Raw genomic sequence first — 15,892 nt, 5'->3', positions numbered from 1 at the left:
AGAATAAATTAAGTATAAAATTATGTTTCTTCTTTTTCTCATGCATTTATGAGATGAAATAACTGTAACAGTAGCAGATCTGTCTAAAATGGAATGCAGTTAGATAGGCATGCTGCCAGACTAATTTATTTTTGCAAAATTCCTCTTAAAATTATTGTGTACATAGGTATTTAAATATTTGAATTTTTTCAATTTTCATTACATAACGCGCATCATCATTTTTATCGACCATCTGAACATTTTTGTATAGATAAAGGGTGCATCATCGATGGAAAAATACGGTATATAAGAAGGAAACAAATTTCATGTATCAAATTTTATTTGAAGGACAAGGATTCAGTGTCCAGTGACATCATTATGTACATTAAAAGAGCGATTTTCATACTAGGTAATAAAAATTGATTTACACCTGAAACAAAGGATACATAACTTATTTCAACTTCAAAAATGACATAACTTTTCACATTTATCTAACTCGATAACTTCACAATCCCAATGCTACTGAAAATAGCAAAATATTCGTAAATTAGGCTGAAAAAATAAATAACAGAATACATATAACAGAGACATCAATCTTTTCATAGAAAAGTTAGTATTTGTTTTAACTTAATTTACAAAATACAAAACATGACAAAATATTTCAATTGGCCAATGGTATTAACACTAGTTAGTCAGAGGCATGCACCTTTATATGACATTGAAATCCTGAAAAATTCACTGATTTCTCAGACTTTTCCAGTTAAATGAGGCAATGGGTATGGAATTTCCCATTGTGGGATGTTTATGGATGATTGATATTGACACTTAAAAATAAAATTAATAAAATAATTTATTGAGTTAAAGACCACTTATAAAAAGGACACTTTAGGGTCTGGTAGAAAAGATGGTCTGTTGCTTGGTGGCATTTTTCGTTGGGGCAATGGCATCAAACCAACCTTCCCACTTGACTGACTCATTGCAACAGGCTGATTACTCTTACTCGAGTTGGCATTTCCAATTTTTCTTGCTGGAGCTGCTCCGACTTTCCTGCCTCTGTAAAAATTAATAAAGAATGAAATACAGAATACAACAAATCAGAAGGGCTCATGAATTTGCAAGGGAAAGTAACATTATCTAGGTATGCATGTTTGAATCCTAATTAAAACCATTTAGAAAAAAAACATACCATATTCCCAAATAATATAGCAATGGGTAAATAACTTTCATTACTAGTATAAGGAATACACAAAGAACCTTGAGCAGAAGTTTAGACCATGAAATTTCCTCATAAAATGTTTATATAAATTTCTGACACATTTACTACATGAAACAAGTTCCTTCCAGCATTTCTGACAAACATTTTTAATGCCAGTGCCATCCAAGAATATTCAAAAGAAACCAATGATAAAACAATCATAAAACTGCTGTTGACTTGAGGAAAGAAAATGCAGCAAGAGCACACACAAGTAGTGAAAAAAAGCACTCTTACTTTTAAATTTTTGAGTGTTTCATATTTTTTCAAGACTTCAGCATACAAAAACTTTAACCCAATGATCACCTAAAGTTTTCCAATCTACCAACCCCAACAGGAACATAATAGGTTTTTACTAAAATCCTGATCCATCATTTCTTTATATCTTCTATTTAAACCACACCAGAAACACCCGCTACCTCCCCCTTTCTCCTCTTCATTTCCTGTGTCCTCCTTCCCTCAGGCTTCCCTCAGCCTCAGTTGGCTGGGTTCTGAAGACTTAATCTTGCATTCCTTCTCCTCACCTTTAGCCCTCTTCTAGCCCACTTCCCCACTTCCTAGCCTTGGCTTTCCCTCCTTTCAAAACCATACAAATCATATCCACAATTGTCACTCCCCCTATAACTATGCTACACAGAAAGTGCCTTGCGTCATTACTCAATAAAATTCTGGAAAATTACAATTCCTTTTTATTTTTTTATTCACAGAATAAAAAACAGTAATTGCAGGTAACACCAAATGTCAATTCTCTCGCAATGGTATTTGATGAAGGTAAAAAGGACAAGGACATAGTGTCACTTAAATATGTTGATACAAGTATTATACAAGGCATTTTTAGGGAGAATGAAATGATGCAAATAAGGCACTTCCATCTATCTGAAATATATTCCATAGATTTTTCAGAACAGCTGCCAATTCATATGAGAAGAAAGAGAAATACTGATAACCTTTGTAGAACTAATCCAAGAGCTGGAATTCAATTGCTGCCATCAACAGCATATAAATATACTTACTTGCTACCTGAAAAATTAACAATTATCCATAAAAAGCCTGCAAAACACATCCTGATTAATTTTACAAACCTTCCTCGTGTTGAGCCTCTCTTGACTCCTTGAGTTCTTGGCTTCTTTTTGACTTTATCTGAGGTAGCATCACCAATTTTCCTCTTAGACACCGTAGAGCCTCGACCAGCACTTTTTCCATTACTCCCCCCATCAAAATATGGTGACTTTGTCTCAGAATCAGAGCCCATATTATCATCAGAGTATTCTGCCATCATCACTGCAAAATAAAGATTAGTTATGAATTTGGCAGTAATATAATTTAAGGTTTGGCTGGTCTTTTTGGCACATAAAGCATCTCTTATACAGCAAAAAACTTTTATTTTTACCATTCACGTCTGAGAAACAGCCCTATTAACATTTGAAATTTTCTACTCTGGAAATTTACGGTTTGGTATGACCTTACGTAATAAAAAGCAACAAATCAAATTGTTAAAACATATTAGATAAATAGAAAAAATTTGAATACTTAAACTTGCAATTTAATGAAGCTATGAATTGAACATGCTCAGATTTTCTCCATCCCTGGACAAATGCTGGGCAAAATTTCCTTGAGAAAGTGTGATTATAAATGGCACCTCATAGACAGTCATCCATTTAAGACGTAAAGGCCAGAATAGGATGAAAGTCCAGCAGAAGGCCTCCATTGAAAACAATGAGTCAATTGTCATTTATATAACTACAACATGCCAGTTCAATCTTTGTTGGATTTATTAATAACTAACACTTTGTTCAAACTTCATATTTTGCATAGGTACACATGGAAGATGACAGGAGAAACAGGTAGATGCCAGTTAGATTTTTTTATTCAACATTGAGTCATTAAGTGTCATCAACACACACAGCTTCCCCAGTGCAGATTCAGATCATAATGTAGTTATCCCAAAAGGTAAGCAAAAATTTAATAGGATTACGATGGGTAGAAGTGTGCCAAAGTGGAATTTTGAAGGTTTAACCATAGTTAAAATAAGGAGTACTAATAAAAACTTGATTTGTGTCTAAATGAGGATAGGGAAATGGAAATGGTTGGTTAATATAGGTGGAGCTGAAGAACAGGATAGAAAGAGCAGCAAAGGAAACATTAAAAATAACAATAGCAGAGAATAAAGGAGTTAAGAAGCTATGGGTCATATGAGAGATGCTTAAAAGGGTGAATAGAAGGAAGGGCTTGAGCTGGGAATATAATTGGGTGGCAAGTTGATTAAATCAGTTTTGTTTGCAGTTGATCAAGCAATAGTGAGTTGGAAAGTCAAGAGAATGCAATCATGATGAATTGAGTGCTTGACAGGAACATTAAAAGAGATAAAGGATAAGGATGAATTACTAGAAAGCAAAAGTAATGAGGTTCTCAATAAGTAAGAAAGTATTTAAATATTAATGTTGGAGTGAATAAACTAGAGCAAGTGGAGCAGTTAATGTTTTTGGGAGGTATGCCATAGGAAATTGGTCATAGTAGTGGAGCATTGGAAGCAGAACTGCAGTAATAGAAGATGAATTCCCTAAGAAAAAGAGAATTGATAACGGTTACACTGAGTAAAGATTGGATCTTCTGGTGGTGCCAGGATTCATTACAACCCTTGTACATCATATCTGATGTATTAAGTACTTTCATACCTGTTATCAGGTTTTTTTTTTTTAAGGTAATCTACCGGTTAAGGTAGGTTTTTGGATGGACACAACTACCAAACAAATATTTTATTACTCCTACAAAACACAAAATCCATCATCCCACTCTACATCAGGCCCCTCTTCATCTCTGAGTACCTTCTTCCTCCCTTCATCCCGTCCAACATCCCATTCCTGTTCCTTCCCTTTCCTCTTTTGCCCAACATTCCACCCTCTATCACAGTCTTCAACATCCCACTGCCGGTCAACACCCCCTTCATCCACTTTTCCTGCCTCCATAGGATTGCTCCCAACAAACCCCTCTCTTCGCCCACCATACCAAGTACTTCCTCATTTGTTTTCTTCTCTGTCCATTTCACCGTCTCCATTCTTCTCCACACCCACATTTCAAAAGCCTCCAATCTACGTCTATCCTCCTGCTTCAATGACCACGTTTCCGCACCGTACATAGCTACGCTCCATATCAAAGTTTTTGCGAGTCTTTTCCTAATATCCTTACTCAACGTCCATCTCATCAACTCCCTCCTCCTTGTGAAAGCCTCTTTGCCTAGCGCATATCTTCTCCTTACGTCCCTACTACTTTGACCGTGTTGGTCCAAAACACTTCCGGGATACGTAAACTGTTCTACCTGCTCTAGTTTTTGCCCTCCTATTTTAATGTTAAGCTTAGCCTTTTTCTTTCTAGAAAATCGCATAACCTTTGTTTTATTAATATTGATTCTCATCCCATACCTGTCGCACTGAATTTCCACTTCACTCAGAAATGCTTGCAGCCCCTTGGCTGACTGACAAACTAAACCTTGGTAATCAGCAAACCTAACCGATTTTAAGAATTCCCCGCCCACTTTCATTCCTACCTCCAGTTCTTTCCATGCCTCTTTAATCATTTCCTCTGCATACAGGTTGAACAGCAACGGTGATAATGGGCAACCCTGCCTTACACCTCTTCCTAACACTGCCCATCCAGACTCCCCATTCCTCACTCGCACCTGAGCAGTCTGAGACATGTAAAGGTTGCGGATTAGCCTCCTTTCCCTGCAATCTATTCTTATTTTCTTCCATATACTCATTAGTTTTTCCCAATTCACTCTATCAAATGCTTTTTCGAAATCTACGAAACAGGCAAATACCACCTGGTTGTATTTTATATTGCTCTTGATTAATAATCTCATTACTGCAATGGCATCATTCGTACCTCTCCCCTTCCTAAACCCAAACTGATCATCCCCTAAGTAATCATTTGCCCTACTCTCTATCCTTTTGTTGATGATTTAAGCTGCGCGGGATATCAAACTTATTATTCTGTAGTCCTCACATTATGTAGCCTTTACCTTTTTCGGAATAGGAACTAACACTGATCTAACAAAGGCTACTGGCCAGATTCCTTCACCATAGATACTACAAATCAGTCTATAAAGAGTCTTCCTCCCACATTCTCCAAAATATTTCAGGGTTTTCGCAGGAATGTTATCTACCCCCACGGCATTATTTGATTTCATCTCTCTTAATGCCCTTTCTATCTCATTGTTGAGTATGTCTGCACCAAAGCTATCTTCATCTACGTCATGTTCCTTTTCTATATCTAACTATGTAGGTCTAAGTTCTTTACCATAGAGTGCTTCTATACATTCCTTCCATCTTTCTTGGATCTTTTCTGCGTCAACTATTAACTTACCCACCTTATCTCTAACTATTAGCATAGATCTTCCCTTCTTACTTCCCGATAGGGATTTAACCTCGCTGTAGAGTGCATCAATTTCCCCCTTCCTCTGCAAACTTTCCATATCCTCGCACTGTGTTTTTCACCATGCTTCTTTTGCTTTATTTGTTACCCATCTGAATTTATTATTTAGCTCTTTGTACTTCATTTTTCCGAACTCCGTGTTAACATTCTTCCATGTCCTTCTCTCACCCACCTTTGCAATCATCTCATCCGCGATCCATGGTTTCCTTGTCCTTTTTCCGTTAATGGTTCCTATAGTGTATTCTGCAGCTTTCGATAACCCTTTCTTGATACATTTCCATTTTTCTTTGATAGTACTCAGCTCTTTACCATCCTCCATGGTTTTCTCTAGAGCCAGCTGATACTCCTCCCTTGCCAATCCATTGAATGCTTCTACATTCCATTTTCTAACCCGCCGCCCCTGCCTTATCTTTTTGAAACGGACGCTACATTTCATAACAACTAAATTGTGGTCAGAGTCCGCATCCGCTCCCGGGAAGCTGTGCGAATTTATCACACTGTTCCTAAACCTGTGCCTAACCAGAATATAATCTAGCTGATACCTTTTTAAGTCACCCGGCAATTTCCATGTATACCTGCACCTTTTGTGGTGTCTAAACCAAGCGTTGGTGATGACTAATCCCTGTCTCCTGCAGAACTCCTTGCTATCTCCCCGTGGTCATTCCACATGCCTAAACCGTAGTCCCCCACCTCACCACCATCTCTTTCTTTGCCTACCATTGCATTCCAATCCCCGATCACTGTCACATGTTTCCCTGCAAGAACACACGCGATTATGTCCTCTTAACTGATGGTACATCCTGTCAACCTCTTCCTCCGCATGGTTGCTTGGTGGCATGTATACCTGAGCAATGACCAAGTTCCTTGGTTCTGCTTTTATCTCTACCACTAATTTTCTATCTGTTGCTTGTTCTATGTTGACTACGCTTCTTCCTACCTCCATATTTAATATTATGGCAGCCCCTCGTTGGCTCTTGTCCCCGCCACTGTATATTATTCTATAATTATCACTCCAGTAATCCCCGCTATCCTTCCATCTCACCTTGAATAAACCTAAAATATCTTTCTCTTTCCATCTCTTGCTTAATATCCTCTAATTTTCCTATCTTCAACATTGTCCTAACATTCCAAGTTCCTATTCTTACTACTTTGGTCTTCTTCTTCTGCGCCTTCTGTTCTGCTGCTGTTGGTTTTCCTTTGCAAGGGTTTCCTTAGATAACTACTGCGGAAGTCACGGCTGATTGAGCCGAGTCCTGTAGTTACCAGGAGTCATATTCTCTATAGTGTCCATCATTATTTTCTTGGGAATGATAATTGAGATGCTTTCCCGTTGCCTTTCTCAATAGTGTTTTTAATGTGACACCATCACTCAATGGCCACCCCACTAGGGTCAGATGCCTTTGCAGCCACCTCACTGAGGAACAGATGCTGCGTGGACTACCTTTCATCTGGCTCCTAATCTTCGACCTATCTGGAATGGGTGACCCTACCATGAGTATTATTATTACTCCTGCCAGTACAGCTCTAGGGGTCATCGGAATGCACAAGCCCTTCCACCACGTCCAGGTTGTAGTCCATGGGAGGGAATAACAATGTACAAACTATGATTAAATACCATCTTAATTGGCATTGAACAAACCATAAGTTTAAGAAGGAACTTTTGAGTATATTTATTTAAAATTAAACAACAAAAGTACAATGTGAAAGCATTCACAGTAGCATTTGAAACACAGGCAAAGTTTCAGCCCAAAATATTAGGAAAAAGTGTATGATATGTACTGGTAAACATGGTGACCATTATAAATATGCACTCCACAAGGAATTATTATAGCCCAAAATATTAGGTAATGCTTATTTTCAAAATATATCTGGGAGGAAATTAAGGATTGGATGGCAGATATTCAAGTCATTCTTGACATTAGATAATTTTAAGTTTGTTTTACATTGAGAGAAGCTTTAAATTTGGATTGATCTGAAAGAACAACTTACATAATTTTTGAGTTGCATACTGAATCGTTATCTCAAGTAGAGGTTTTCCAAATTTTTCAAAATTGGCCTGTGTTACATGGGGGATTTTCAGCATCTCTTCAACTGTTTCAGGCATTCTCTGTGACATCAATCTTATTGCCTGGATGGTTAAAGAAGAAAGAAAAATTACAGATTTAAAAACTGACGGAGTAAATAATTATTTTCTACATAATTATGGAATAAATTTTCAGGGTATGTGGAAATGATTCTTTTATAGGCTTATATAAAGATCACAATGCAGACACGAATAATGAACTTAGACCATTAAGCACCCATTATTGTTTGTGACTCAATTAACTATTCAAGTTAGAAACCATTAGGAAGCTCATTGACTTAATGATTACTGTACAAAGGATTTTACTGCACTGTTTAGCATAAAATTAATGTAAATGTAAAAAAGTTCACTTAAAATAGATAATTAAACGATGAAATGCATAGTTTTAGAGTTGATATTGTGGAATTGGAACATACTACTGACTAAATTATAGCACTTTTTGACATAAAATTGTTGTTATTAAAATTAAATACAATGAAATTTGGTTGTGATAAAAAATTTCAAAAATGTTAACTTATGGAAAAGTGCTATTATTTGGTAATTAACATAATGAAGAGACTTCATGACATAAAATGTTTTGCTTATGCTAAGTTAATATAGCAATCCAGATTTTTATAATCTTTCGGTGCGAAAATTGGATCTTACTTGACTATAAGAAATATCAAATCTGTTCTATAATCACATGAAAAAAATTACAATATCGAACATTAAAAGCTTTATTCTAAGCAGCTAATTGAAATAACTCTGGCATTTGTTAGAAAATCAATTGTACAGGCTGAGGGTTAATGCTGATACATATGAATTTGAATCAAGAGAGAAAGTGTACAAAGAGAAACTTGTACAATGGACAAGAAAGAAAGATAAGGTGAGGGAGAAAAATGAACAAGGGAAAGCATGACGTTAAAATGGAAGAGTACCTCGGAATGTGTCATCTGAAAGGGCCAGGATGGTTCCCTCTTTTTTCCAGTGGTTAGAGCAAATAGTGCTCAATTAGTTGGTTACCCACCACTGCTAGAGAACGAGGAATTTAACTTCCAGAAGTGTTTTATGGGAATAAAGTATTTAATTTGAAATACATACCTGAATATTCATTAAGCTGTTGCTGTTCACTCCTAATGACTCTCCAAAACATCTCATAACATTCATTAAATCTTCATAACAGGATTCCTGAAGAACTTTCATCTCTGCTGATACTTCAGGTGTGCCAGAACCATTTATAGAGGTCTTCCGAACAGAATCACTCTTCTTGACAGAAGATTTCATAGGAAACATGATCTAGAATAGAAAACAGAATGGTTTTCCCATTTTGAGAAGAATCTCTTTCATTTTTTTATCAATAAATATATTCTAAAATTTCATCATCCAAAACCTACCTTAAATGGTTACCACTGTTGATTCTAAATTTAAAGATCGGAATTATTTATGCTAGGGCTGTTGAATGATTCTGGACTATGTGTTATAAACAGACATAGACTCTTAACTACGGGGAATACTGCATTAAAATGAGTAAGAGGGACTGATATTACTTATGGCTCAGAGCCTTCAAATTTTGGAAAGAGTTAGCACACAAAATATCAATGCATAAATAAAAAAAGCCTGAAAAATCAAGTATGGTAAAGAATTTCAGCAGAGTTAAGATGTAGTTTTATTTTGCCTGGTTGTGTAAGGCAAGGATACTTGGTCATTGAAGTAAGATGAGAGGCGCAGATTAGAGGATTTTGAGATTTGACTGTGGGGAGGGATTAAAAATGTAAAATGGAAAAAAAGGAAAAGAAATGAAAAAGAACAAGACATAAAGGAGGAGAGGGGAGGTCTCGTGAAAATCTGGGGGAAGGAAGAAAAATGGACACAGAGCATTTTGCTTGGTATTGTTGAAGACTAATAGAAAGGAAACCATTAAAAAAGAGAGCCAGGGGCAAGAAAGGAATTGGTATTTTGGATGGAACTAAGGCAAGTGAAATTATGCGAGGAAAAGTTTGTCGTAGCTTTGGGTGTCAGGTTAGTTTTGTTGTGAGGTATAGAGATGCAGTGGTGTCAAGCTTGTGTTTATCCAAAATCTTCCTTAAATATAATAGAATAATAATATCAATATACACATACATACTTTTCCAATCCTACTGACAGTGATTGATGATGTGTCTCGTTTGCATGTGATTTTTGCTTAGGGCTAATTTTTGCTAATTCATGGCACAGGGGCTCAATAAATGAAGAAATTATTTAATGACAGAAAGCGAGCCTTATTACACAATAACTAAGATTTTCGATGACAACAGGTGATCCAAAGTTAATTCTAAAATTGATATTCCAGGATATTATAAAATATAAGAACTTGAGCTCTACAGCTTCATAAATTAATAAAATAAAATGAAAAAACAAATAAAAAATGAAACAACTGATTATTTACTAGACGCTCATGTCTCTTTATTCACAAATTCAAAACGAACGTTATTAATAGCAACAACAAACTGATTCCCAACTCATCCCTTATCTCTATTTTATTATAAGTATTTCAAATTCTCTCTCATTTTTTGAATGTTCCCCTCTTAAATCACCTCACTTCCTTTCATTTTCCCTGCCTACCCACTGAAATCCAACCCCCCTCCCCCCCAATTTACCATCACTGGTTCCTCCAATTTTTGCCTTCACCCCCTCTTCAACTTGGGGTATACATTGAAATTTTGTCTCCTGATTCCCTTAAACCTTTTGTTGCAAGTCCTTCTTGCCTTCAGTTCGCTTAGGAGGGATAATCAAAATACGCATATCCAACGAGCACCCATGTCTTTTCCTTTTTTTGATAACTTTGTTCAATTTGAGAAATATTCTTTCAGTACTGAGGCCCTTTTTGAATGAGTGAGTGACTGTTTTCCTGCGGGCTAGTGAGTGCGTAAGCTCTGTGTTTTTCCCTGGTGTGGAATTTATTCCCGTAAACAGTCTCGGATAGTGTATATCTGTTCATAAACCAAGGTATCCTTAACGAAATCCCTTGAACTCTGTCAATTATCTTGATTGGAATTGAGTGTTTGGGTCGGTAGTTTGTCACTGGCGAGGAAGTAACATTCCCGCAAACTACTGCGGAGGGATGTTCTGGTTTAGAGGTTGTGGTTGGTCACTGTTGTGGAATTTCTATTCCCACAAACCATTACAACAAAAATTTTGTTTTTCATTGCAGGACGAGTGGTGCTACCTTATTACAGCTATAGGAGTTTTCATTTTATTTTATCAAGGTAATTATATTCAAGAAATGGATGAAATTAATAAGAGGTATTAATGTACCAAAGGTTCCATGGTGTAAAATCCCATAAAATGGATGGACATGCTTAAGTTGAATTACTTTACATGATTAACCCAATCAGGGTCCATAATGACACTCAATATTCTTTATACCTCCATGAAATAAATTCAGTTTATTTTTTTAATAGCCACAATAAACTTTAAAAATCCAATATCAAAAACAATACCTTTGTAGTTCCTTGAATCAGCTGCTGACAGCGTGGTCCAGGTTTCAAATATGCTATTGGTATGTCTTCTTTGTTGATGACCATATCTTCTTGAAAATACTCCTCAATCACAAGCTTCCTCATAAGTCTCTCAACATCCGGTCGTTGCCAGTGCTTTCCTCTTCCATGAAGAGGTTGATTTTGGTGCCCTTGAAAGGAGGAAAAGCAATCACTTCCATGAAAATTTAGCATTTAGAAGAATTATGAATACAACACATATACTTATAAAGCAAGCGCCTCTGTACCCATCTTCACCAATGTAGGTAATTTGCTTAGTCTCTCCATTGAGCTCATTAATCATTAACCCTAGAAAACCCATAGGTGCCAAACTAGCATATTAAATTTCTGATTCTAAAGGGTTTTTGGCCCTATACAGCAAAAATTATCATGCTGCTACTTTCCTTATACCATTAACTTCTAAACACACACCACAAAGTCTTCCATTTTACAAGGATGACAATGGGAATAAAGCTGATAATATATAATGCTGATTGCAAGAGTAAAATCATTATTTTGGGGTGTGTTTTGATAAAAATACAAAGAGAATTGAAAATAAAAATCAAATGGACTTAGCTGTCCGATTTTGGGATGTTTCAAAGAATGAAGTTTGCACTAGATGTTGGAAATTAGTATTTTGGAACCATACTTAAGCAACTGAAATCAGGGAAATGTTTTCAGCTGGGTCTCTTTGATATAAAAGATGCTGTTCATGAAATTCTATCTGGATGGATGGGCAAGCAGTATATTGGAGTTTTTTGTTGAAGTTAGTGACTCTCTCAGGGAATATGAGAGGAAAGTTGAATCTCTGGAGTGCAGCCCATGTAGTCTTCACATTATTTATGAAGAATATCAGGTGAATGCCACTGCCACAAACTATAACCTTGACCCTTTTATGAGAAAACTCTACAACGTCTTCAAGCTCTCATGAGCAATATGCGACTGATCTGATCCACAAGCCAAACACCATGGTGTGTGAAATGTGAATAAGAGGAGCCTTTTCAGTAATAGAGGTTGATGATTTACATTACCTATGTCTGGGTTTTCTTCCTTTCATCTGAAAAGAGTTGGATGTCAGCCAGCTACTAGTAAATTAACTTTGTAAAAAGTACAGTTTACAGTAATTTTAACTGTATCTTAATACAGAGTTTAAGAATTTGCTTTGTTTAGCAACTAAATTTCAGTTTCTAGTATCTATTTTCAAAAGCACATCTCTACTACCTTAAATCATTTTCTTCGCATGATTCACAGTAGTAGATATATTATATGCGAGTTTTGCGATGCATAACAGTGAACTTATTTATTTATTTATTTATTCAGTATTAGTCCGAAAACAGCACATTTTGCCCTTTACATCGAACTATTAACAGTGATAACAATGGTCACATTTACAAACACCCAAGCCCTAGATGGAGGGAAACTCACCCAGGCGGGAATCGAACCCGCGACCCTTGGAATGGCAGACGAGGACGTTACCCCGCCGCCACCGGGGTCGGCACTTGTTCCACATCAGGGACAATTCCTTACATCCTTGCTACCACTTTTCTGCACCTGATTTCCTTTGGTGACTCTTCTCTTTCAAAGAAATATTTCACTCTCTAAAAAGAGATTAATTCCTGAAAAGCCTCCCACGATCCTTCTCTCTAGCTCCTCAAATAACCTCCATTCTTATAAGCCTCAGTTTTTCCCAGGGAGACAGTTTACACGGTGACTAAGGTGATATATCTCATAGAGTAATCAACACACGACAGTTTTTAGCTATTTATAAGTTCAATGAAATTTTTACTACAGAAGCCTTGAATTTGTGAAATTTCACCTTAATGTGAAGAGATAAAAAATATTGAGCATAAATTTTATAATTTCACACATTTTTTTAAATTTTTACAGAAAACTATTTTATCTTTACACCATAAGGAAATGTTGCTTATTGATATTATACACAGTGACTGTTTCTTTGCAAAAAATAGCAAATTAAATTTTATAACTGATGTTTTATTCATATTTTTTACCTTATCGACAACCTAACAACAGGAGAAAACAAAGAACATAAAAATTTGAAAAATAAAAACTACTGAAGATTATTTAAAACGACTTTAAGTGAAAATAAAAATCAGTGTTTCAAATATTATCCTGAAGTTCCATAAAGTTGAGCGGAGTTCCTTAGAATTCATAACATAAAAATTTTCACTCATGATAAATTATATTCAATCATCAAAGAAATGGTGTCTAAACAGATGGTGGCATTAGAAAAGATACCATGAGCACTGGATTATCTTGCTAGAGGGACTTTATTGAATGCTTGCCCAAATATTTGTCAGCAATGGGCAACATCTAGAATATATCTATCTAGAATTTTCACCACAAAGTATTTTCTAAGGCCATAATTCTAATTAACTCACATTATGAGTAAGAGGTATTAGTAATATTTCCTCTCAGACCTTATGCCCTCCCACCACATCTCCCATCCCCACCAGACCAAATATCCTCATCCATTTTCTTATGTGCAGCCAATATAAAAAACATTTCCCGAAGAATTTATTATAGTGCAAGGTTGACATAATGAATGATGTTGCCGATAGCTATACACTTACTTCTGCATTTCACTGGATATGCATTTATTTAGCATGATGGAAAATAAATAATTGTTCCAGGGGTCACATTTTTGGAAATAGAATTTTTTCAAAGGTATGTTAACACTGTGTGTGAAGATATGATTTCCATGTTCAAAAGTGATGAATCAAAAGGTTTCTTGGACTAATACATAATCAATCATAGCATACATATTGTACGAATTGGGGTACATAATTTGTGAAATACTTACCAGTTTCTTTCATTTTCTTTGTGTCAGCACCCTTAAATATGTCCACAAAATGAAGGAGAGTGAAGTTACTTCCCCATTTCTTTCCACCACCACAGATCTGCTGGACAGCTTTGGCTATTTCTTTACATTCCTCGGTTACGTCAGTATCAATATATTCTTCCTGAGGAGCATAAAAAAACAATCTCCTAAATTTTTCACATGATGAAATATCCTTATGACACTATCTGCAAATCTGTGATAACTGCCTTCCTTATAGTTATGACTACCTCTAAAAGACTACAAATAATCTACAAACAAAGTGAAGACTACACTGTGGAATGAATTTCAAAAGACTAATAAAAAAAAATTGAATTCTGTTTCCAGAAGCTCTATTTTATCTTGAAAGATATTTTCATTAAATTCTTTTTGCCATTAATGAATGGAACCAGAATGATAAAAATTAATTTTATATTTTTTTTATTTACTGATATGATTGATGTAATAAAATGCAAAAAAGCCATGACAGGTCAAGCCAAAAGTTAACTTCAAAAAAGTATACATCGATGAAAAAGAATGCTATGTGAGTTTTGTTAATTCTTATGTTGTGATTAGGTTATAATTCTGTAAATAATGTTCATTAAAGAATTATTTCAAGTGTGATGGATTCATAACATGCTGTAACTCGGGGAACATGTAGCCATTGGACAGTGTGCCTCTGAAATCATGTGGATAAAATTTCTGTACATATGTTTCCCATTCATAGGAAGAAATTATGTCAACCTCTACCATCAAGCTGAAGACAATTACATTCAATATTGCAGCATATCATGATTTCATGATATATCCTCAAAGTGATGAAAGAACATATAATTACCTGCTGTAGACAATTATCACACACTGTTGAGGGTATGGCTATGCAATTTCTTCGATCAAAGTTCTCTCCAAAATAGTTTAGTTGTTGAGTCCTGCGGCAGTCGACTTTGTTTTCACAAAATGCCACTATATTCCAGAGATTTGCCATATGCGTTTTGTTCGCCTCAACATTTGAACGATCCACTAAATTGGAAAATAAATGTAATATTTAGTTATGGCAAAATGTTAAGATGTAAAACATTTCATTAAAATAAAAATAAAGGTAAGTTAATGATGGGCCACAAAATAAGAGTGAAAACCAATTGAACAATGCAAACCCAATAAAGTACCTAGCTGTCAGTAGAAATTATTGTTTGATTTCAAAGTAAGAATTAAAGTTTTATCATCACCAGAACATATATACATGAAACACAGATCAACAAATAGCATTAGCATGTCTCCATTGTGTAACCAATACCATGTGGGAAATGCTGAAGAGTGTACAGTATATGGTTGACAATATTACTTGAAGTGGGAAATAAGAGCAAGAGATGGGGCTAACTGCCCCTTTAGACATTATGCGCAGTGGCTAATTTTGGTTCAATCAAGTCCAAGTTTCACAAACCACCCATTGAGGCGAGAGCATTACATAGGCACACGCAATGAGGTAAACAAGCTTGCCTATTCTGGTGGAGGAAAGGAAACCTATCTCCCTGTACTCTTCCCTTTCCTTTGCTCTTTCCCATCGAATATGATGTTCATGGATGTGGTTTCTGAATTATCCAATGTTATCCAATGTGATTTTAAGAGTTGACCAGCTCATCCTGTCTAGAATATACCATCCACCTCTGACCTTGTGCCTACCTATAACCACCTGCTTCATCATCTCAAGAAATTTTTATCCAGTTACCATATGGGGGGCAATGAAGAGCTGAATTAGGGTGATGTGAACAAAAAGGTTGGAGGGAAATTTCTCTTGGTTTGGGAAATCAATTTTGCCC

At 35.8% G+C, this 15,892-nt stretch overlaps 1 protein-coding gene across 1 annotated transcript in view; it reads right to left on the bottom strand.

The window, feature by feature from the left end:
* Positions 1 to 359: 359 nt before the first annotated feature.
* Positions 360 to 15,892, bottom strand: part of LOC139698918 (recQ-like DNA helicase Blm) — a 38,803-nt gene continuing 23,270 nt past the window's right edge. The window contains exons 15-21 of the mRNA XM_071597878.1: positions 14,914 to 15,095; positions 14,061 to 14,220; positions 11,204 to 11,391; positions 8,826 to 9,020; positions 7,652 to 7,790; positions 2,314 to 2,512; positions 360 to 1,032 (exon numbers count right to left, since the gene is read on the bottom strand). Of these exons, the coding sequence (XP_071453979.1) occupies positions 849 to 1,032; positions 2,314 to 2,512; positions 7,652 to 7,790; positions 8,826 to 9,020; positions 11,204 to 11,391; positions 14,061 to 14,220; positions 14,914 to 15,095 (1,247 nt within the window). The 3' untranslated portion in view covers positions 360 to 848. The remainder of the gene's footprint in view (positions 1,033 to 2,313; positions 2,513 to 7,651; positions 7,791 to 8,825; positions 9,021 to 11,203; positions 11,392 to 14,060; positions 14,221 to 14,913; positions 15,096 to 15,892) is intronic.

Source organism: Hetaerina americana, unplaced genomic scaffold (assembly GCF_022747635.1).
Source record: "Hetaerina americana unplaced genomic scaffold, ioHetAmer1.1.p SCAF_10, whole genome shotgun sequence".
Classification (NCBI taxonomy): domain Eukaryota; kingdom Metazoa; phylum Arthropoda; class Insecta; order Odonata; family Calopterygidae; genus Hetaerina; species Hetaerina americana.
This window is presented reverse-complemented; position numbering and strand designations above follow the sequence as displayed.